The following is a 23,743-nucleotide window of genomic DNA, read 5'->3' on the forward strand; positions in this document are numbered from 1 at the left end:
TTTAAGCACATGCATTAAGTCCAGACTGGACGACACTTTAAGCACATACATTACGTCCACCACCTGGGGTGACACTTTAAGCACATGACATTAAGTCCAACTGGCCGACACTTTAAGCCCATGCATTAAGTCGGACTGGGACGACACTTTAAGCACATGCTATTAAAAGTCCAACTGTGACGACACTTTAAGCACACAATTAAGTCCAGACTGGGACGACACTTTAATGCACATACTTAAGTCCAACTGGGAACGACACTTAAGCACATACATTAAGTTTGCAGACTGAACACTTTAAGCCATACATTAAGTCCAGACGTGGGACGACACTTTAAGCACATGCATTAAGTCTACTGGGATGACACTTTACGCACATGCATAAGTCTAACTGGGACGACACTTTAAGCACATACATTAGTCCAGACTGGGACGACACGTTAAGCACATACATAAGTCCAGGACTGGGACGACACTTTAAGCAATACATTAAGATTCAGACTGGGACCGACACTTGTAAACACATACATTAAGCCAGACTGGGGACGACACTTTAAGCCACATGCATTAAGTCCACCGGGCCGAACACTTTAAGCCACATACATTAAGTCCAGACTGGGACGACACTTTAAGCACATACATTAAGTCCATCTGGGACGACACTTTAAGCACATACATTAATTCCACACTGGGATGACACTTTAAGCACATGCATTAAGTCCAGTCTGGGACGACACTTTTAAGCACATACATTAAGTCCAGTCTGGGACGACACGTTAAGCACATACATTAATCCCACTGGGACGACACTTTAAGCACATACATTAGTCCAGTCTGGGACGACACTTTAAGCACATACATTAAGTCCAGTCTGGGACGCAACTTTAAGCACATGTAAAGTCCAGATTTTCCAGAATTAACTTCAGACAACACAAAAGTTGTGACATTATCTCACAATCAGGTGCAGAATCAACAGTTTTCAGGGGTTTACACACGGCTGGACATAATGTATCCACAGTTAAAACTATATTTTTGCAAATAATCTCAAGTTATTGAATTAAGTTTTGCAAAAACCCTTAGTGCATTAAAGACAGTTTTTCTTGCAGTTTGTGTCGATGTCTTTAAGATAAATCCTTGAATACGTCTGAAATCGCGTGAAGCATAACCGTGTAGTTCTACATCGAATTTAGAACAGGAACACAGGCTTGTTAAATAAAGTAATTCTGATGTATTTCACATTGCCATTAAAGTAAAAAGGGGGAACCCCACAAGTCACTTGATCCTGTACCCTGCAATGGTAAACCTGTACATTTCACAAGACAAAACATCTATGATATTATTATTATTATTATGTTTTTGAACCGAGTCACCATTTTATGTTTTCTCACAGATTGAGAAAACATTTAGAAAACATCCCATTATAGAAAATTAAACAAACAAGTAAAATGAAATCTTGATAATATAAATGCTTCCTTAATGAGGGTTGTCATTAACTGTTTCACTGCTGGAACCGAATTTTGAAGGACTTTGCAAACAGTTTGGATCCAGATGAGACGCCACAGAACGTGGCGTCGCATCAGGATCCAACTGTTTGCTATTCTGATAGTATTCTTTGAAAAAATCGAAGAAAATGGCTAATTTTAGAAATTCTGCAGACGAAATTTTAGCAGATGACAAATTTCCCAGCATGCAAACGGTTAACAAATGTAAACACCAACTGTAAGCTTTATGCTCATGATCAGACAAGGGTTACTGAGAAATATTGAAGAGTAAGAATAAACACCCAAGGTTATCCATTAGCTTAACCCTTTGCAATGCTGGGAAATTTGTCGTCTGCTATAATGTCGTCTGCTGGATTTGTAAAATAAGCATTTCTTTCTTCATTTTTTTTCAAAGAATACTATCAAAATAGCAAACAGTTTTGATCGAGATGAGAGCCACGTTCTGTGGCGTCTCATCTGGATCCAAACTGTTTGCAAAGGGCCATCAAAATTCGGTTCCAGCGCACTGAAGGATTAACCAAGCTCTTGGGCTTTGTTTTTTTCTCATCTTTTTTGGATTAAGACCTGTATTTGTTTAATTGTTTAATGTTTAAAAACACCCAGGTTATCCATTGCTTAACCAAGCTCATGGGCTTTGTTTGTTCCAACAGGGCTTTTTCTCATCTTTTTTGGATTAAGACCTATATTGTATATTTGTTTAATTGTTTAATGTTTGAACTCTTGGTGAGGAAACTTAAATAAACCAGTAAATTCTCAACAAAACATTAACAGTAAAATGGATAATACAACTTGGAAACTCTTTATTTCTAGACTAATCTTCTCTATTACTAAACAGAAAAAAGTCCAACTATCATTTTGGAATGTTTGGACTGGATTTGGGATAAAATATATATAAGCCATTGTAAATATGACCCAATAATCGCTCTAAAATCATTAAAAAAAGCCCTGCCCAATGTAACATAGCCTACAGCCTGTCCAATGTAACTAGCCCTACAGCCTGTCCAATGTAACAAGCCCTACAGTCTGCACAGGCTAATTAGGGACGATTTTTTTTGCTTTCATGGAGTTTTTTTTAAAGAAATCTCACAAAATGCAGTTAAGGCATAAAGTGACGTCCCTGATTAAGCCCTGCACGGGGCCGTTTCATAAACGATCATACGACAATTTTAACTTACGAGAGAATTTTGTAATCTTTATTAGTACAGGAACTAGCTTGCCATGCTCGTCGAATATATACGGCGCTAGAGATGCCAATACAATTAATTTAAGTACTGAACATCTATAATCATATGAAATGTATTGTATCGTAAATAATTACTACGATGTTTATTGAAACAGTCTCCTGTTTCCCTAGAGGAAGGCTAAAATAATCCGCAACATGTCTCTCACTGATTGCAGGGTGACTCAGTTGAAGGTGGCCATGTTGGCATGGCGACAGGGATCAGAGATCAGCAAGTCAGAGCATGAGAATGACCTGCGGGTTGCCGAGGTATACTGGTCCCACTCCACGCTGCGGCGCTATTTCACAGCCTGGCGGGATACACTGCTGACCAACTGGGCGTGTAACATGTGCAACAAGAACCTCCTCAGGTAGGTTTCAGTGTCAATAAAAGTGAGCAGTGTTATGGCAAACTGGGCTTAACCCATTACCACTTAGATATGTATTTTGACGCATATGTAGTCCCATAGAAAGTTAAATTTGATTAAAGACCTTTATTGCTTAATTCAAGTTTTAAAGGCTTCATTTCCAACCCTTAGATACTGATAAGCAGCAAACACAGCATAAAACCTGAACAGTCTGCGAATTACTTGCAGGCTGTTCTGGTTTTATGCTGTTTACACGTAGCCATTTTCACTTTGCTTCTAAGTTGGAAAGGGTTAATGCATTTGGAAAAAATTGTAGTCCCTTCATGATTAGTCTGTGCAGTATGCCAGGGCCCATTTTTTGCTTTAATGGATTTTTATGCCCCCCGGATCGAATGATCGAGGGTATATTGTTTTGGCCTGTCTGTCTGTCATTGTATGTATCTGTCTGTCTGTCTGTCACAAACTTTAACCTTGGTTAAAATTTTGCAATATCTTTTGTAATATTGAAGATAGCAACTTGATATTTGGCATGCATGTGTATCTCATGGAGCTGCACATTTTGAGTGGTGAAAGGTCAAGGTCATCCTTCAAGGTCAAAGGTCAACAACAAAAAAATCAAAGCGGTGCAGTAGGGGGCATTGCGTTTCTGACAAACACATCTCTTGTTGTGTTTAAAAGAAGCCTCTTTCATAGGAAAATCCAGTTGAGGTGGAAAAGGTCCTCCCTGGGTAGCCTGTGCAGACTGCAGTGGCTAATCTGGGATGACACTTTATGCTCCTGCATTAAACCCACTTTTCACAAAGGAGGCTTATTTATGTGTAATCTTCTATGCCTTGAATAACTAAATCGTAGTTGATCAATCAATAGCCATCATGGCTGTAGTGAAGTGACTCATAGCCACCATGGCTTTAGTTAAGCAACCCATGTGCCAGAAAATTAATATAAATATCCAAAATTCAAACTTCAGGTATTCACAATCTGTACATGTACCTGATGTCTCATATTTCTTCAGAAATGCTTTCACTGAGTGGCGTCAACGTCACACAGAGGTCATACAGCGACGAAGTGAGGCAGATACGTTCCGAAGCCAGCGCGTCATGTCACGTACCTTCAAGCACTGGTGCATGTTTGTTGGTGAGATGAAGCGCCGACGTGCGCAGGCTGTTGCTAGGATACAGGGTGTTTCTACTTGGGCACGTGTTCATGACGTGGAGATGGTACACTGACTACCAAAACAGATGAGGTGGGTGGGGAAAGTCCGAGTATCTCTGAATTCATGCTTAACTGTTTAAAAGACTAACTGTTGCCAATTTAAAAGTTGTTTTATCATGTTATAAATGATTAGGAGTGCTTGTAGAGGTCTGTTAGGGGAGTCTCAGTGTCTCTGGGAAAATGGGGCTTAATGCATGGGCATAATGTGTTGTCCCAATTTAGCCTGTGAAATCTACACAGTCTTATTCAGGAAAAATCTCCTTAAGGTGTAAAGTGTAGTCCTGAATTCTGCACAGGCCTACGGACAACACTACGAACATCCATTAAGCACCGCCTCTGCAGAGCAAGGTGCTTACATGAATACTTGATGTTGCCAATTTTTTCAAAGTTGTTAATCATCTAATAAACAATAAGGACTGCTGGTCAAGGTCTGTTGAAAGACTCTTACTGTCTTTAAAGTGAGACTGCACAATTTTTATATGTGTATAATTGTAATATATTGATAAAAATATGTTACAATTATACAAAATAGGTAAGAAATATTATACATAGAAGATGAACTTCATAAAATGCAGCAAAGACAAACTATCGCCCTAAGCCGATTGTGACGAAGATATTTCGTACATATTTTCCTACAATAACCGAAGCATTCGTCTTTTTATTGGGATTGGAGTTAGTGTTCGTGTGTCCTATGAATACTAGATATCGTTGCAGGAAATTAAAATGATCCGTAAAACTAAATTCAGATTCACATCATACATGCATGATATACATGCTGGCAATTCGACTGTACAGACATTTTCGGTTTCAGAATTAGATATCTGTCTTATTTGGCATTTTCAACACGTGTTCTTCTTAACTTTTAATTTATATTATATGTATAATAATTTTTGTACACATTTTATATAAATTCATAAATATTTGACAAAAACTTAACCCCTTACCACTCAGCTACCCACTTGACGTGTTTGTAGTCCCTTAGAAAAACAATAAAATTGAAGACCTTTCTTCCAAGTCTGAAAGGCTTCATTTCCAATGCTAAGGTACTGATGAGCAGCGAACAGCATAAAACCTGAACAGGCTGCAATAACTCACAGGCTATATGTGATTTTTGCTGGCTGCATATAGCCATTTACAATTTGCTTCTGAGTGGGAAAGGGTTTACCACCAATTGGTAGATTTCAGAAAGATTTTCTCATAAGATTGCCCTATATTTGTCTTTAAGCCATACAGTGCTGGAACCGAATTTCCCAGCATGCAAAGGGTTAAGCCATACCAGAAAAAGCTCCTCCATCTGTGCATCCATGATGTATTTTCTGTGTAATTCAACAATGACTTATAACGTGTGGTGGGCTGTTTGTTGTATTGAGAAAACTCATACATCCACATATAAAGTACTTTTGAAAGAATGATTATTGGCCTCAATGGTGAGAACATAAATTTCCTTCCCTGTTTTATTATGTTCACTACATCACTGGTAACTGGTATCTGTTATTGAACAACACTTTAACCGGTCATCAATGGAGCTTTCTTGTGGGAACACTAGGCTTAATGCATGTGCATTAAGTGCTGTCCCAGATAGCCTGTGCAGTCCAAACAGACTAATCTTGTAAGCCAAAAATACCCCAAAAGCGGAAAGTGGTGTCCTTCACAGGCTAATAAAGGACAACATTATATGCTTATGCATTAAGCTCCGTTTTCCCTGAGTGAGGCTCATTTTGAATGCTATTTGCAGGAAGCAGATGGTTCTGCATGTACGTTGTCACAGTCTGAACACTATGAGAAGATGTCTGGACATCTGGAGGGCAAACTTCCGTGTGAAATGTGACAAGAAGAAAGCTCTGCAACTGTGGTCCAACACTTGTGCAAGGTATTGTGGTAGATAGCTCATGTAACTTTGATTGATAGAAGGAAAGTAAACAATGCTCTTTATTTTACCTTCGTCATGCAAAAATGGGTCTTAGAACATATCTGAACAGTATAAGTCCAGCTAAGCTCTGCATTTGCATACTCTGATGAAGTGTCATTATGTCCCCTAATGAGGCCAGGAAACCTTGTGTTTCATTATAGCAGACACAGCATCTTCTATAGCAGACACAGTACGCTGGTCACATACTGCATTATATCCACTTTGGCATAATGCGGCTCATTAAATGTTACCTTCTCTGCGGATATTTCCAGGCTCATTAAATGTTACCCTCTCTGCTGATGTTTCCAGGCTCATTAAATGTTACCTTCTCTGCTGATATTTCCAGGCTCATTAATGTTACCTTCTCTGCTGATATTTCCAGGCTCATTAAATGTTACCTTCTCTGCCGATATTTCCAGGCTCATTAAATGTTACCTTCTCTGCTGATGTTTCCAGGCTCATTAAATGTTACCTTCTCTGCCGATATTTCCAGGCTCATTAAATGTTACCTTCTCTGCTGATATTTCCAGGCTCATTAAATGTTACCTTCTCTGCTGATATTTCCAGGCTCATTAAATGTTACCTTCTCTGCTGATATTTCCAGGCTCATTAAATGTTACCTTCTCTGCTGATATTTCCAGGCTCATTAAATGTTACCTTCTCTGCTGATATTTCCAGGCTCATTAAATGTTACCTTCTCTGCCGATATTTCCAGGCTCATTAATGTTACCTTCTCTGCTGATGTTTCCAGGCTCATTAAATGTTACCTTCTCTGCGGATATTTCCAGGCTCATTAAATGTTACCTTCCCTGTCATGTTTCCAGGCTCATTTAATGTTACCTTCTCTGCCAATATTTCCAGGCTCATTTAATGTTACCTTCTCTGCTGATGTTTCCAGGCGTGCAGGGGAGGTGTGGAGGCTGGTCTGTCACAAGAGACGCCTGGCACGTCTGCTGATTGACACCGAGCCACTGAGACAGCTTCAAACTCAGAGAGGTATGCTGCTCAACTCAGCAGACCTTATGTTATTGTTCATAAAGAAATTTTGGGCTTGTAACAAATTAGGCAGGAATATAGCCTTTTGTCCCTTTTTTCTGTTATTCAGTACTAATATAACTTAATTGTTTATAAATTTACAAGATAATTGCCCTTTGTCTCATTTTTATTTGTACAATTTATTGTTTAAGGTCAAACATTAATTTTGTTAGTATATGTAACAAGTGTATAAGGCCTCTGTAGCGTAGTTGATATGGTATCTGCCTAGCGATCAGAAGGTCGCCCGTTTGATGCCCAGTTTGGGAGCCTTCTCCACCAAAGACATCTAATACTGGTTCTACCTTGGAAATGAACTGGAGAGCATTTCAATAAACCTTAAGCTTGCTAAGCTGCAATAAAGCTAAACTAAATAGGTATAAACTAAATAAATAAGTTTAAATTAAATAAGGTTTAAACTTAACTATATGTAATTATGTACATAATGTTAAAAGTTAGTTTCTATCCCTGATGTATGTTACCATTGACATATTCCAGTGTTCTTTGCACAATGGAGGTCAAGGTTCAGCCTGATTCTGGAGGAGAAACAAGATGCCTCGGAGGTTCGAGCCCTGCTGGATCTGTCACAGCTGCGCCGGCGCTTTATTGCCTGGCGGCACATGACCACACAGCAACTAAGGATCAAACCCATGCTGCAATGCTACCGGACTAGGCTTATTACAGAGTAGGTGTCATGGAACTGACCAGTAGATACTGTTACAGAGAAGCTTTCCCTATTTGCAGACACTTTGAAACTTTTCGTATTTGCAGACACTTTAAAACTTTCCCTATTTGCAGGTCACTTTGAAAACTTTCCCTATTTGCAAACACCCTGAAACTTTTCCCTATTTGCAGACGCTTTCAAACTTTACCACCTTGAAGTTGCTGTCAAACTTGCCCTATATGCAGACAATTATAAACTTGCCCTGTTTGCAGATGATTCAAACTCTATTTGCAGATGTTTTGTTGCCTGAGGGATCATGTTGTCCACAAGGCCGAGTGTCTAAGAGTGAGAAAGCAGTGATCAACAGTGAGCCTTCGTAATGCTTCAACGCCTGAGGCAAGTCATACGAGTCAAAGTAAAATAGGAGCCTCAATCTGAAAAACAACTGTTTAAGGCATAATAGCGTTAAGTAACATTCTCAGATTACCTTTGCAGCGTTAATCTGGGGGCGACACTTTGCACTTTTATGGAAGTTTTTGTTTACAGCACAGTCTCCTTTTAACATAAATCCAGTCTAGACAGAAAAGTGACTTCCCAGTTTAGTCAGTGCTTACGGCACAATCGAATCTGGGATAATACTTTGGGCATTGCCATATTTTGAGTTTAATCCAGAAACACGCTCATATAAACCCTCTAAAGGTGATGAAAACTATTGGTGCACCTGTTTTAGCTCAGTCTTTTATAGAAATCTCAGAGTTTTGTATTTATTTTAGCAATATGTATATATAGGGTTTGCTTGTCAGATGTTCAACAAAACATTCAATTCAAGCCTGTATTTTATGCCGTCTTACAGACGTCAGTAGCAATTACATCAGACTGAGAAGCGAGTACGATTGAGTGAGCAACAGCGCCATTGCGACGATGTTTTGTTGCCTGGCATGCCGTGATCCACGTAAGCACGGCGCATGTGACTTCCACTCACGCCATCCTTGTGCGTCGCACATTTATCACACTGCGTACGTCTGCACTGAGACGGGTTCGACAGAAAACAACTGCAGCTAATGGGAGCAGGTTAGTCACCACTAAATATCGAGAATTATCTTATGAGCCTTGTTCGTGGAAGAACTAGCTTAATATATATGCAACCATATTTGCTTGTTGCAATGTGCTCTGGATAACGCTTTTCGCTGTGTATGGTATTTTTCTTTTAAAGGAAAGTCTATGCTAAGCCAATATCCAGTTTAGAAGGGAAGTTCCACTCCATGATTAGACTACATGGACTTCACAGGCTATCTGGGGTGAAGCTTTACACCATACATTAATATTTCCAGTAGGCAGTTTAGATCTGTTTTAAGCCTTGCTTTAATATAAACATTTACTTTGAGATTTGAAACCTACAATACTGTTCTTAATGGAAACAATTATCTGAAAGTATTCCATTTCCCGTTTAAACATGCTAATAACACAATAATACCTAACACTTTTCAATAAGTGAATAGTGAAAGAGGAAGACAGGGACATCCACTCAGGCCTGCATTCACACATCGAAAAAAATGATTCATTAATTTGTTATTTATGAACACATCAATAAACTCATATAGGATATGCTGTTCTTTCATACAGTAAGTCACCTTTTCCAATCTTTGACTTATAATTTAAATTATAATTCATGAGCCTTGTTCTGGCGTAAATTGTCGTCCCAGAATAGCCTGTGCAGCAAGAAGACAAACTTTCCTCCATAAACTGAATTTTCAACTAATAAGAGACATCCTTTGACTGCACATCTCTAATCTGGGGACTTTAGTAATCCCTATTAGTAATCCCTATTTAGTAATCCCTATTTAGTAATCCCTATTTAGTAATCCCTATTTAGTAATCCCAATTTAGTAATCCCCAATTTAGTAAATCCAATTTAGTAATCCCCTATTTAGTAATCCCTATTTAGTAATCCCTATTTAGTAATCCCTATTTAGTAATCCCTATTTAGTAATCCCTTTTAAAGTAATCTCTATTTAGTAATCCCTATTTAGTATTATCCCTTTTAGTAATCCCTATTTAGTAATCCCTATTTAGTAATCCCTATTTAGTAATCCCTATTTAGTAATCCCTATTTAGTAATCCCTATTTAGTAATCCCTATTTAGTAATCCCAATTTAGTAATCCCTATTTAGTAATCCCTATTTAGTAATCCCTATTTAGTAATCCCTATTTAGTAATCCCTATTTAGTAATCCCAATTTAGTAATCCCTATTTAGTAATCCCTATTTAGTAATCCCTATTTAGTAATCCCTATTTAGTAATCCCTTTTAAGTAATCTCTATTTAGTAATCCCTATTTAGTAATCCCTTTTTAGTAATCCCTATTTAGTAATCCCTATTTGGTAATCCCTATTTAGTAATCCCTATTTAGCAATCCCTTTTAAGTAATATCTATTTAGTAATCCCTATTTAGTAATCCCTATTTAGTAATCTCTATTTAGTAATCCCTATTTAGTAGGCCCTTTTTTACCAGAATGAGGTTCATATTGTGTTGATTTACAGGAGACCGTCATGTCCCTACTGCGCCAGTACTTCACCACATGGAGACAGGCTACACTCCACCAACAGTCACATGACCTGGAGGTCACGGCTCACCTGGAACAGAAACAGACCACACAAACCGGGTCAAGGTTGCGTTCAACTTCTGGAGGAGACACTTCCGGGCTAACGTTGGTTGCCAGGTAACAAATGAATATTGGTAGTATTGTAGTGTAGTGAATGCTTTTTAAACAGAGGAATGCAGAAGCTTGTGTTCTTGTGCATTTCAAATGTTATGAGGTCCACCAGTGCCTAAGGCTGCATTATATAGGGCCCGAAGCGGGTCCCAGTACTTAACCTAATATACTTTCCACTTTCACAATGGCTTGAGACAAGTTTTTGTAATGGAATTGAGTAGATTTCTCAGGAAAGAACTATTGGGCCTAGAGACAGCCGGCAGTGGAGAAGACAGGTGCTGTGTTAAAAGCTTTTGTAACTTATAGTCGCAGTCAATATGTTTATTTATGTTCATTTTTCCTAATTAAAATCAATGTGTTATACTTCAATACTGGCATAACACAAACATTTCGTCTTGCGTGCGTGCGTGCGTGCGTGCGTGCGTGCGTGCGTGCGTGTGCGTGTGCACGTGTGCATGTCCCCAAAACTTTAAAACCAAATCTTTAACCTTCGTCATAACTTTTGCAATATTAAACATAGCAACTTGATATTTGGCATGCATGTGTATCTCATGGAGCTGCACATTTTGAGTGGTGAAAGGTCAAGGTCATGCTTCAAGGTCAAATGTCAAATATATGTGTCCCAAAACTTTAACCAAAACATTAACCTTCTTCATTACTTTGCAATATTTAACATAGCAACCTGATATTTGGCATGCATGTGTATCTCATGGAGCTGCACATTTTGAGTGGTAAAAGGTCAAGGTCAACGTCATCCTTCAAGGTCAAAGGTCAATAAAAAAAAAATCAAAACTTTAACCAAAACTTTAACTTCTTTATAACTTTTGCAATATGAAGATAGCCACTTGATATTTGGCATGCATGTGTATCTCATGAAGCTGCACATTTTGAGTGGTGGAAGGTAAAGGTCATCCTTCAAGGTCAAAAGTCAAAAAATACAATCAAAGGGAAGTAATAAGCTTTAAAAGGAAGATAATTTCTAAACCTGCCAAATGATATATTGAAATTTTATTTCAAAGCGGCGCTATAGGGGGGCATTGTGTTTCTGACAAACACATTTCTGTTTCTCAAAGTTCTCATGATAAATGCATCAAACAAAATTATAAGTTAACATTAAATGTCAGATGTAATTGTAAACTTTTGTAAATATATTATTAGAATTTACAATCCAAATGTTACTAAATACATGTCATGTGCTTTAAAAACGGCCTGTAAGATTTACTGACATAGGACCGAAGATTACCTAAAATCTGGAAACTTTTTTTTTAAAGATATAAATAAAAAACACCAATCATTGCATAACACCTTATAAGTAATTGGCTAATTGCACAAGCCAGGGAAAACATTTATTGGTGTTAGACATGGCATTGACTACTACCTAACTAATATTTGCAGAGAGGTGGACATTGTGAATGACTCAGATAACTTTAAAAAGAGTCACCTGTCGTTTAAAATCCATGCTAGTTAAAGCGGCAGTTGAACCCCAGAAAGTTCCAATTTACAAAGATTGAGTCTCAGTATCTCTTTCCAATATACCAGACAAATCTTGCATAAATTTATCTGGCTTTTTTGTCTCCAGGGAAAATGAGAAGATCCGCGTACGATGCCTGGCCAAGCAAGCCCTGGAGGCGTGGCACCTGCATACCCAGAATGCACTGCAGGAGGCTGTGGAGAGGTTTGCAGCTGCCATCGGCCTCACTGACAGCGTCAGCTTTGAACAGGAGCTAGACATGGCTGGAGAAGACACGGACGGTAAGAGGCTGAAATGGAGTGGTAAGGGGCTGAACACTGGCCTTAAGGGGCTCAATACGGGCAGAAAGGGGATTAAATGGGCTGGTAAGGGGCTTAAATTGTTTTATTTTTGGAGAATATTTGAGTTGTGGTTGCCTTGGAGAGGACACAGGCTGTAAGGGCTCAACATGGGCGGTAAGGGGCTCAAGATGTGTGCTAATTGGCCCACGGGAGGTACGTGGCTCAAAGGGCGCAATGAGGGGCTAAAATGCGGCAGTATGGGGCTAAAAGGAGGCGGTTTGGGACTAAAATTAGGCGGTAAGGGGCTCAAATGGTTTTTTGTGTGGAGAATGTTAGAGTGAGGGTTTACCGAGAGATTAAGTTGAACTTTTGAGGCAGGTTTTGATACTGATTTACACCAGGGCCCTGTATCACAAACATTCTCAATTTTATAGCTGACAAGTCAGGAAATGAGAATTTAAGTTTGCACCTAGCTGAGTAGTGCAGATGTTAGTCAGCATAGCTGTAAAAATATTCACTTTTTTTTCTTCAAACTCCGGGTTGAGTCAGACTCTGAACTCAAAACAAAAATTGGTTAACACCAATTTGAGCATGACGGTAAACCTGGTTTCAAAAAGTGAGAACAACTAAAATTGAGTCAGAATATTGACTACAGCACGATCTTGATACTAAGCCAAGGATTGTAGAGTATGTTGGTCTTCATATTTATTCAGCACTCACCTTATATTTTATTTATATAATATAGATAACCAAGGTGAAGTACTGCCAGAGAGGGATGACCTCTATGACAATGACCTTGCCATGACCCCAAGGTCAGTGCTGGGGTCAAGGCCGATGACCCCTCGCACACCAAGGACACCTAAGACACCAATAACACCAAAGAACAGTACCTTCATCAGTACACCAAGGAAGAGGTTAGATATACTACATCAAGTACTAATTGATATTCTGGATTTTTTTTCCAAAACCATGTATTTTTAAATTTTCTGTTCAAAATATGCGTCAATAAATGTTCCCATGTAATTGTACTTAATGCTTGTGTTTGGAAAATTTGAAGATGTGAAGTTAGCTAGTTATCCCCCGCCATAGGCGGAGGGATATTGTTTTGGCGTTGTCCGTCCTTTCGTCTTGTCTGTTTTTTCCGTCGGTCCAGAGCCATATCTTGGAAGTGCTTTGGCGGATTTCATTGAAACTTGGTATGAGTATTATATATGGATAAAAGGATGATGCACGCCAAATGGTATTGTACACCATCTGTAAATAACGGAGTTATGGCCCTTTGTATCTTGAAAAAATGCTTTCTTGTGTGTACGGAGCCATATCTTGGAAGTGCTGTGATGGATTTCATTGAAACTTGGTATGAGTATATATAATTATGGATAAGAGGATAATGCACGCAAAATGGCATTGTACACCATCTGTAAATAACGGAATTATGGCCCTTTTTATCTTGAAAAAATGCTTTTTGTGTGTTTCCAGAGCCATATCTTGGAAGTGCTTTGGCTGATTTCATTGAAACTTGGTATGAGTATATATATGGATAAGAGGATGATGCACTCCAAATAGCTTTGTACACCATCTGTTTTCTGTGTGATCTTACTCAGGCCAGTACTGAACTGCTCAGCAAGCAAGTTGTAGAAATTGAACATTTAAAACCCTTTCCCGCTCAGTAGAAGGCTGAAAATGGCTACATGCAATCAGCATAAAACCAGACCAGCCTTGTAGCCAGCAGGCTATTTAGGTTTTATGCGGTTTGCTACTCATCAGTATCTTAGCTGTAAAGGGTTAATAGAAACAATATGGCTGTTTTTTAGGATTGTTACACCCTCACTGGGCTTAATGTTTGTGCATTGTCATCCCAGATTAGCCGTATCAGGGATGTAAACTTTCCACCAAACTGGATTTTTTTTCAGGAGAATTTTTATTAAACAAAATATTTCCAGTTCAGGCAGAAAGTATCGTCCCTGATTAGCCTGTGCAGACTGCACAAAATAATCTGGGACTGCACTTTAGGCACATGCATTAAGCCCGCATGACCCAGAAGGATAATACAAACACGTTTTCTCGTATTCAGGATTGGTACACCCTCACTGAGTAGACTGAGTCTGGCCCAGTCCCTGGAGTTGGAGGCGGGGCCAATTATGAACGCTAGTTTCCTTGACGCCCGCTTTGAGATGGAACACGCTGTGAAAACAGAGAGTCGACGGGTGAGAAACAGACTGAGTAGAGATTGAACCCACAAGTTCCTGTGATTTTGTTTTTTAGCTCATCTATTTTTTGAAAAAAAAAAATGAGCTATTGTCATCACTTTGGGGTCGGTGTCGGCGTCGGCGTCCGGTTGAGTTTTGCGTTTAGGTACTTTTTCTCATAAAGTATCAATGCTATTGCATTCAAACTTGGTACACTTAATTACTATCATGAGGGGACTGGGCAGGCAAAGCTAGATAACTCTGGCTTGCATTTTGACAGAATTATGTGCCCTTTTTATACTTAGAAAATTGAAAATTTTGGTTAAGTTTTGTGTTTAGGTCCATTTTATTCCTTAAGTATCAAAGCTATTGCTTTCATACTTGCAACACTTACTAACAAGCAAAAGGGGACTGTGCAGGCAAAGTTTTGTAACTCTGACTGGCATTTTGACAGAATTATGTGCCCTTTTTATACTTTGAAAATTGAAAATTTGGTTAAGTTTTGTGTTTAGGTCCACTTTTTTCCTAAGGTATCAAAGCTATTGCTTTCATACTTGCAACATTTACTAACTATCGTAAGGGGACTGTGCAGGCAAAGTTATGTAACTCTGACTGGCATTTAGACGGAATTATGGGCCCTTTATATTTGAAAATTTGGTTAAGTTTTGTGTTTTGGTCCACTTTACCCCTAAAGTATCATAGATATTGCTTTCATACTTGGAACACTCGCAAACTATTATAAGGGGACAGTAATGGACAAGTTGCATAACTCTGGTTGTCATTTTTACGGAATTATGGCCCTTTTTTTACTTAGTAACTTTGAATATATGGTTACATTTTGTGTTTAGATCCATTTTACTTCTAAAGTATCAAGGCTATTGTTTTAACTTTAAATACTTTCATGCAATCATGAGGGTACTGTACCTGGCAAGTTGAATTTTACCTTGACCTTTGAATGACCTTGACTCTCAAGGTCAAATTATTAAAGTTTGCTAAAATTGCCATAACTTCTTTATTTATGAGTAGATTTGATTGATACTTTGACAAAACAACTCTTACCTGACATACCACAATTGACTCTGTCCAAACCCCCCCCCCCCCGAATCCCCCCGTCATCGAATAAATGACCACCACACCCTCACTTTACCCCCCCACACCCTCACACTATACCCCCCCCACCCCCCTCCCCAAAAAAATTATTTTATGCCCCCTGTAGGGTGGCATATAGCAGTTGAACTGTCAGTCAGTCTGTCTGTCCGTACGAAAAAAACTTTAACATTGGCCATAACTTTTTCACTTTTTAAGATAGCAACTTGATATTTGGCATGCATGTGTATCTCATGGAGCTGCACATTTTGAGTGGTGAAAGGTCAAGGTCATCCTTCAAGGTCAAATGTCAAATTTATGGCGTCTGTTTGTCCGAAAACTTTAACATTGGCCATAACTTTTTTAATAATGAAGATAGCAACTTGATATTTGGCATGTATGTGTATCTCATGGAGCTGAACATTTTGAGTGGTGAAAGGTGAAGGTCATCCTTCAAGGTCAAATGTCAAATATATGGCGTCTGTCCGTCTGAAAACTTTAACATTGGCCATAACTTTTTTAATATTGAAGATAGCAACTTGATATTTGGCATGCATGTGTATCTCATGAAGCTGCACAATTTGAGTGCTGGAAGTTCAAGGTCAAGGTCATCCTTCAAGGTAATTTTTTTTTTAATTCAATATGGCGTTCTCATGAAGCTGCACATTTTGAGTTGTGGAAGTTCAAGGTCATCCTTCAAGGTCAAGGTCATTCTTCAAGGTCAAAGGTCAAATAACAAATACAAAATTTCAAAGAAACGTTATCATGAAGCTGCACATTTTGAGTGGTGGAATTTCAAGGTCAAGGTCATTCTTCAAGGTCAAGGTAATCCTTCAAGGTCAAAGGTAAAAAAATCAATTCAAAGCGGTGTTATCATGAAGCTGCACATTTTGAGTGGTGTAGGTTCAAGGTCAAGGTCATCCTTCAAGGTCAAGGTCATCTTTCAAGGTCAAAGGTCAAACAAAATAAAAAAAATCAAAGCGCTGTTATCATGTAGCTGCACATTTTGAGCGGTGGAAGTTCAAGGTCAAGATCATCTTTCAAGGTCAAATTATTTTTTTTTAATTTCAAAGCCGCGTTATCATGAAGCTGCACATTTTGAGTGGTGTAGGTTCAAGGTCCAGTTCATCCTTCAAGGTCAAGGTCATCCTTCAAGGTCAAAGGTCAACAAAAAATAAATCACAGTGGCGTTATCATGAATCTGAACATTTTAAGTGGTGGAAGTTCAAGGTCAAGGTCATTCTTCAAGGTCAAGGTTATCCTTCAAGGTCAAAGGTCAATTTTTTTTAAATTCAAAGCGGCATTATCATGAAGCTGCACATTTTGAGTGGTGTACGTTCAATGTCAAGGTCATCCTTCAAGGTCAAGGTCATCCTTCAAGGTCAAAGGTCAAACAAAATATAAAAAATTCAAAGCGGCTTTATCATGAAGCTGCACATTTTGAGTGGTGGAAGCTCAAGGTCAAGGTCATCCTTCAAGGTCAAATTTTTTTTTTTTAATTTCAAAGCAGCGTTCTCATGAAGCTGCACATTTTGAGTGGTGGAAGTTCAAGGTCAAGGTCATCCTTCAAGGTAAAAAAACAAAAACATTTCAAAGCGGCGTTCTCATGAAGCTGCACATTTTGAGTGGTGGAAGTTCAAGGTCAAGGTCATCCTTCAAGGTAAAAAAACAAAAACATTTCACAGTGGCGTTCTCATGAAGCTGCACATTTTGAGTGGTGGAAGCTCATAGTCAAGGTCATCCTTCAAGGTCAAATTTTTTTTTATTATTTCAAAGCAGCGTTCTCATGAAGCTGCACATTTTGAGTGGTGGAAGTTCAAGGTCAAGGTCATCCTTCAAGGTCAAGGTCATCCTTCAAGGTCAAAGGTCAATTTTTTTTATTTCAAAGCGGCGTTCTCATAAGCTGCACATTTTTAGTGGTGGAAGTTCAAGGTCAAGTTCATTCTTCAAGGCCAAGGTCATCCTTAAAGGTCAAAGGTCAACAACAAAAATAATTAAAGCGGCGTTATCATGAAGCTGCACATTTTGAATGGTGGAAGTTCAAAGTCAAGGTCATCCTTCAAGGTCAAGGTCATCCTTCAAGTTCAAAGGTCAAAAAAATAATATTTCAAAGCGGCCTCCTCATAAAGCTGCACATTTTGAGCTTGTGGAAGTTCAAGGTCAAGGTCGTCCTTCAAGGTCAAAGGTTAAAATAAAAAATGAAAATTCAAAGCGCGCAATAGGGGGCATTGTGTTTCTGACAAACACATCTCTTGTTTTTTTTCTAACATTGTTAAAAACACAAATATTTATTTTTATGATTTTTTTTTTTTGAAATACCGTCCAACCATGCACCCAAGAATCCCCCCTCCCCCCCCCCCCAAATTTTTTTTTGTTCATTTTTTTGGCATTTTTGGAAGATAATGTAATAAATGACCACACCCCCACACTATACACCCCTCTCCACTCCACCCCTCCCTCCTTTGTGATTAAAATTGAGATAGGTCCCTACACCTTTAAAAAGAAAATAGATGAGCGGTCTGCACCCGCAAGGCAATGCTCTTGTTGTATAGTTTAAAATATGCAAATACAAAAAAAATCTTTACAAAAGCAGTTTACAATATTTGGTAAGAAGTTGAAACTATTTGTGATAAAAGCCAAGTCATATTAGTTCAATTTACACCAAGTTTCTATAAATTCCCAATATTTAACATGAACTGTTCCAAGGAGTTTTATTTTTGTGTATTTTGGTCATTTTTAGCTCATCTATATTTTGAAAAAAAAAAATGAGCTATTGTCATCACCTTGGCGTCGGCATCTGCGTCAGCGTCCGGTTAAGTTTTGTGTTTAGGTCCACTTTTCTCATAAAGTATCAAAGCTATTGCATTTAAACTTAGTACACTTACTTACTAGCATGAGGGGACTGGGCAGGCAAAGTAAGATAACTCTCGCGTGCATTTTGACAGAATTATGTGCTCTTTTTATACTTAGAAAATTTTGTTAAGTTCTGTGTTAAGGTCCACTTTATTCCTAAAGTATCAAAGCTATTGCTTTTATACTTGCGACACTTACTTACTATCATAAGGAGACTGTGCAGGCAAAGTTATGTAACTCTGACTGGCATTTTGACAGAATAATGGCCCCTTTATACTTAGAAAATTAAATTTTTTGTTAAGTTTTGTGTTTTGGGCCGCTTTACTCCTAAAGTATCATAGCTATTGCTTTCAGACTTGGAACACTCACAAACTATCATAAGGGGACTGTACGGAACAAGTTGCATTATCTGGTTGTCTTTTTGACAGAATTATGGCCCTTTTTTGACTTAGTACAATAGACTCCACCCAAACCATCCCCCATACCCCTCCCCCCCTCAAAAAAAAAAACAACATTTTTTCTTTTTTTATTTAAAGATCATCTTATAAATGACCACACCCTCACACTATAGACCCCCGGCCCCCCCCCCCCCCAATTTTGTTTTTTGGAAACATGGTTAAAAAACAAAAATATTTATTTTTATTATTTTATTTTTGAAAGACCGTCCAACTATCCTACCCAAGAATCCCCCCCCCCCCCCCAAAAAAAAATAATTTTTTTTTTGTTTTTGCATTTTTATTTCTAATTTTTGGAAGATAATGTAATAAATGACCACCCCCCCACACTATACACCCCTCTCCACCCCACCCATCCATCTTTTTTTATTGAAGTATTCCTTCACCTTTAAAAAGAAAAATAGATGAGCGGTCTGCACCCGCAAGGCGGTGCTCTTGTTATGATATGCTGTGTGCTTTTGGCAATGGTTCCCACGTACAAAAGACCCTTTGAAGTTAATAAACTTACTATCCAGATATCAGCGCTGGAGTTCCACATTAAATATTTGCATCACTCTGGGATAACAGGGCTTAATGCATATGCTTAGAGTGTCATCCCAGATAACCCTATGCAGTCCACACTGGCTTATCAGGGACTGCACTGTCCACGTGTATGGGTTTTGTTTGTTAAAAGAAAGTGTCTTCTCAGCTTAAATCCTTATTACCCTGTGCAGTTATGGGATGACACTGTACACAAATACATTAATGCTGGTTTTCCCAAAATGCTTTTTATTTGCGTTATCTTTCATTCTCAGGAGATCGTTGTTACTGTGGTGCATCGTTTACGCCATTGGCCAGTCAGTGTTGTGTTTGACCAATGGCGTGAGTTCACATCCCGTCAGCGAGAGTTCAAGAATCTGACAACACAGATGATCAGCATTCACCAGGAGCTTGCTGTCAAACAGCATTACTCGGCATGGCTTAAACAGTTCCAGGCAATGAAAATGGCAAAACAGCATCATGTAATCTACCAGTTATTTGTTCTACGAGTTCAAAATTATGTTGCTGTTGAAATGAAAACTTTAACTCCTGTTTTTACAAATTAATAAGGAACGCTTATTATTTCCAAATTTATACTTAGTATTTTAAGTAACACTTAACATTTTAGTATTTTAAGTAACACTTAACATTTTAGTATTTTAAGTAACACTTAACATTTTAGTATTTTAAGTAACACTTAACATTTTAGTTTTTTAAGTAACACTTATAATTAACAAATGAATACTCAGTATTTTAAGTGTTCACGAAGTTTAATAGTCAAGTCAAGAATGATGAAGAAATAAAAAACATTTCCCATCTGTATCAATTTATAATAGCTATATATTAATTTTCAGTCTAACACAATTTATAAGATGTATGAAGTGTAAATCAATTTCTTCATTGTAATATTTCTATTATTCATACAGGTGCACATTAAGATGAAAGACTTTTTAGTTGTAAATCTGCAGGATATTTATTGAGTATAAATTGATTTAATACTAAATAGGCACATTAATTAGTTAGAATAAAGTAACTGAGTATGACTTCAATTAAAGATGTATCTCAATCAATGATGGCTGCATGTTTGAAAGTACTTCACAATTGTTTTCAGGATCACATAATACAGCACAAGGCTTTGTTTAAGCTTGGTGTGGTACCGAGACTCTCGCAAACAGAAAAAGCAAAGGAATCAGCAGGCCCTTGCACATTTCGCTCAGAAGACGTTTAAACTCATCTTTCCACAGTGGCTAGCTAAGGTGAGATAGATGCTTTTAACCCTTTACCACTTAGATATGTATTTAACCCTTTACCACTTAGATATGTGTTTATCCTTAACCACTTAGATATGTATTTAAAACCCTTACCACTTAGATATGTATTTAAGCCTTACCACTTAGATATGTATTTAACCCTTTACTACTTAGATATGTATTTAACCCTTTACCACTTAGAGTATTAACCCGTTACATCTAGATATGTATTAACCCTTTACCACTTAGATATGTATTTAACCCTTTACCACTTAGATACCTATTTAACCCTTTACCACTTAGATATGTATTTAAACCCTTTACCACTAGATATATGTATTAACCCTTTACCACTAAGATATGTATTTAACCCTTTACCACTTAGATATGTATTTAAGCCTTTACCACTAGGATATGTATTTAAACCTTTACCACTTAGATATGTATTTAACAATTTACCACTTAGATATGTATTTAACCCTTTACCACTTAGATATGTATTTAATCCTTTACCACTTAGATATGTATTTAACCCTTTACCACTTAGATATGTATTTAAGCCTTTACCACTTAGATATGTATTTAACCCTTTACCACTTAGATGCGTATTTAACCCTTTACCACTTAGATACGTATTTAATCCTTAACCACTAAGATATGTATTTAACCCTTTACCACTAAGATATGTATTTGACCCTTTATCACTTAGATATGTATTTAACCCTTTACCACTTAGATACGTATTTAAGCCTTTACCACTTAGATATGTATTTTAATGCATTTGAAGGCCCTAAGAAAGTTTAATTTATACTAGATTCAAGTTTTACAGGCTTTATTTCCAATCTTTAGATACTGATGAGCAGCAAAAAGCATAAAACTGAACTTTTACTCGCAGGCTGTTCTGGTTTTATGCTGCTTGCACATAGCCATTTTCGCTTTGTTTCTGAGTGGGAAAGGGTAAAACCTGTTTGTGCCTAGCGTCTTGAAAAAAGGCCTTGGCAAACAGCGTAGACCCAGATGAGACGCCACATGATGCGGTGTCTCATCTGGGTATGCACTGTTTGCTTCAAATTAATTTCTGTAAGAAATATTCTAAATATAGAAATAAATATACTAGACATCCCTAATTTTGGAAATAAATTGATCCAATTTAGAAGGATAGGAGAGTCCACTAGGCATAAATAGGTTAAACCTGTTTGTTCCTCCAGGCACAGGAGAGTCATCAGGCTCACAAGATCCTGCATCTCTGGACAACGATCACAGAGGAGGAGCGGGCAGCTGATCCCCCGGGAGCGATCCTTCCGCTACAAACAGAACCGCAAGGTGCTGCAGCAGTGTTACCAGACCTGGTACACAGAATACCGCAAGATCTCTACACTGAAAAACCTGTACCACAAAATACTCCTGGAGCGGTATGAATTGGGACCTAATATTAGCCGCGTCATGCGAAAATGTACCTTATGCCATATGCAGTCAGCATAGTTCCAGCTATTGTAACCACAAAACCTTGCCTGACTTAATAGAGGATAGCATGGCTCTTTACCAGACCGGGCTACGCAGGATGCAAATGACATAAAACCCATTTTCTCATGACAAAGGTCATATGCTTTTTATGCCCCTGGTAGGGTTGCATATAGCAGTTGAACTGTCTGTCAGTCTGTCCGTCAGTCAGTTTGTCTGTCCGAAAACTTTAATATTGCCCATGACTTTTGCAATATTGATAATAGCAACTTGATATTTGGCATGAATGTGTATCTCGTGGAGCTGCACATTTTGAGTGGTGAAAATTCAAGGTCATTCTTCAAGGTCAAAGGTCAAATATATGGCTACAAAGCGGCGCAGTAGGGGGTATTGTGTTTCTGACAAACACATCTCCTGTTTATTTAAAGACTTGTAAATGCAATTGTAAATACACTGTTTAAGTGCTGTCTAAAATACTTTGTACAGTATGGAAGCATGAATGATGTAATATATTGCCAGTCGTGAAAATATTATTTTTCTATGATCACGAAAATGCCATGTTTTATCATAAGGTTTAAAAGAAAAGAATATCTTCATAGAACAATCTTGGTGCTTGGTTGAAAATTTCATTTGTTTAGAACAAGATACAAAAAACATGTTCATGGTCAGCTTTTGTGATCACCTTTTGTGTATTGTTTATCGTGCATTGTCTGTTTTCAAGCATCAACATTTATCTTGTGTACACTGGAAAGGCCACATTTATGTCCCAATGTTCATGGAACTTTGTAAGAACATCTGTTCCAATGATATATTGACCAAGTATGGGTAGGGTCAAAACTAGGTCGCTAGGCTTTATTAAAGAAACAGCACTTGAACAATATAATATCAATATCTTTAGCCCAATCATCATTACATTTGCTCAAAACATTTGTAATGATGATATCTTAGCTGAGTTCGAATATGGTACCAGTCTGTTCTGGTGGTGCAGTTTTCCTTATAAATGGCCGTAAAACCTTATGAACATTCAAGAAGTCATATTCTTTTCCCAATCTTCTTGAAATTTGCTCAGACCATTATTGTTCTGTAGTGTTAAAAAATGGTTCTGAGATGAAAAGCAAGACCAGTATTCAATTTTATTACAAAAACATAGAACTACTCAAAACAGGTCAGTTCTGTTGGGTTTCAATTAATTCGCCTAGGGCCTTTTGCACTATTGATGATTTTGTTGTTCAAAGTTTCAACTCTTTACTGACATGTACTGTAATCCATGTCCACTGACCATTTGCAGATATTTTGCTGCGTGGAGCAGTTGGGCCTGGGAGAGACGAGCAAGAGAGGTACAAAGGTGCACAGTTCAGGAACATAAGGATACAAAAACTGGTGGGTCACAGAGCACATATGAGAATTGCCCTAGAAAAATCTGGTATAATGCATGTGTGTAAAGTACAGAAAATTCCATAAAAGCGGATCTGATATAATGCATGTGTGTAAACTATGAAAAATGCCATAAAAGTGGATCTGATATAATGCATGTGTGTAAAGTATGAAAAATGCCATAAAAG

At 38.0% G+C, this 23,743-nt stretch overlaps 1 protein-coding gene across 21 annotated transcripts in view; it reads left to right on the forward strand.

Moving 5' to 3' along the window:
* LOC127840885 (uncharacterized) overlaps positions 1–23,743 on the forward strand; it is a 178,864-nt gene that overhangs the window by 119,461 nt on the left and 35,660 nt on the right. The window contains exons 21-23 of one of the 21 annotated variants that reach the window (XM_052369337.1): positions 13,114–13,282; positions 14,443–14,575; positions 19,746–19,952. The exons of 15 other annotated variants lie outside the window; for them this stretch is intronic. In XM_052369337.1, coding sequence (XP_052225297.1) covers positions 13,114–13,282; positions 14,443–14,575; positions 19,746–19,952 — 509 coding nt within the window. Of the gene's footprint in view, positions 1–12,195; positions 12,369–13,113; positions 13,283–14,442; positions 14,576–19,745; positions 19,953–23,743 lie in introns of all 21 variants that reach the window. 5 more of the 21 variants (XM_052369328.1, XM_052369331.1, XM_052369327.1 and 2 more) reach the window with 5 other exon arrangements.

Source organism: Dreissena polymorpha, chromosome 8 (assembly GCF_020536995.1).
Source record: "Dreissena polymorpha isolate Duluth1 chromosome 8, UMN_Dpol_1.0, whole genome shotgun sequence".
NCBI classification, from domain to species: Eukaryota; Metazoa; Mollusca; class Bivalvia; order Myida; family Dreissenidae; genus Dreissena; species Dreissena polymorpha.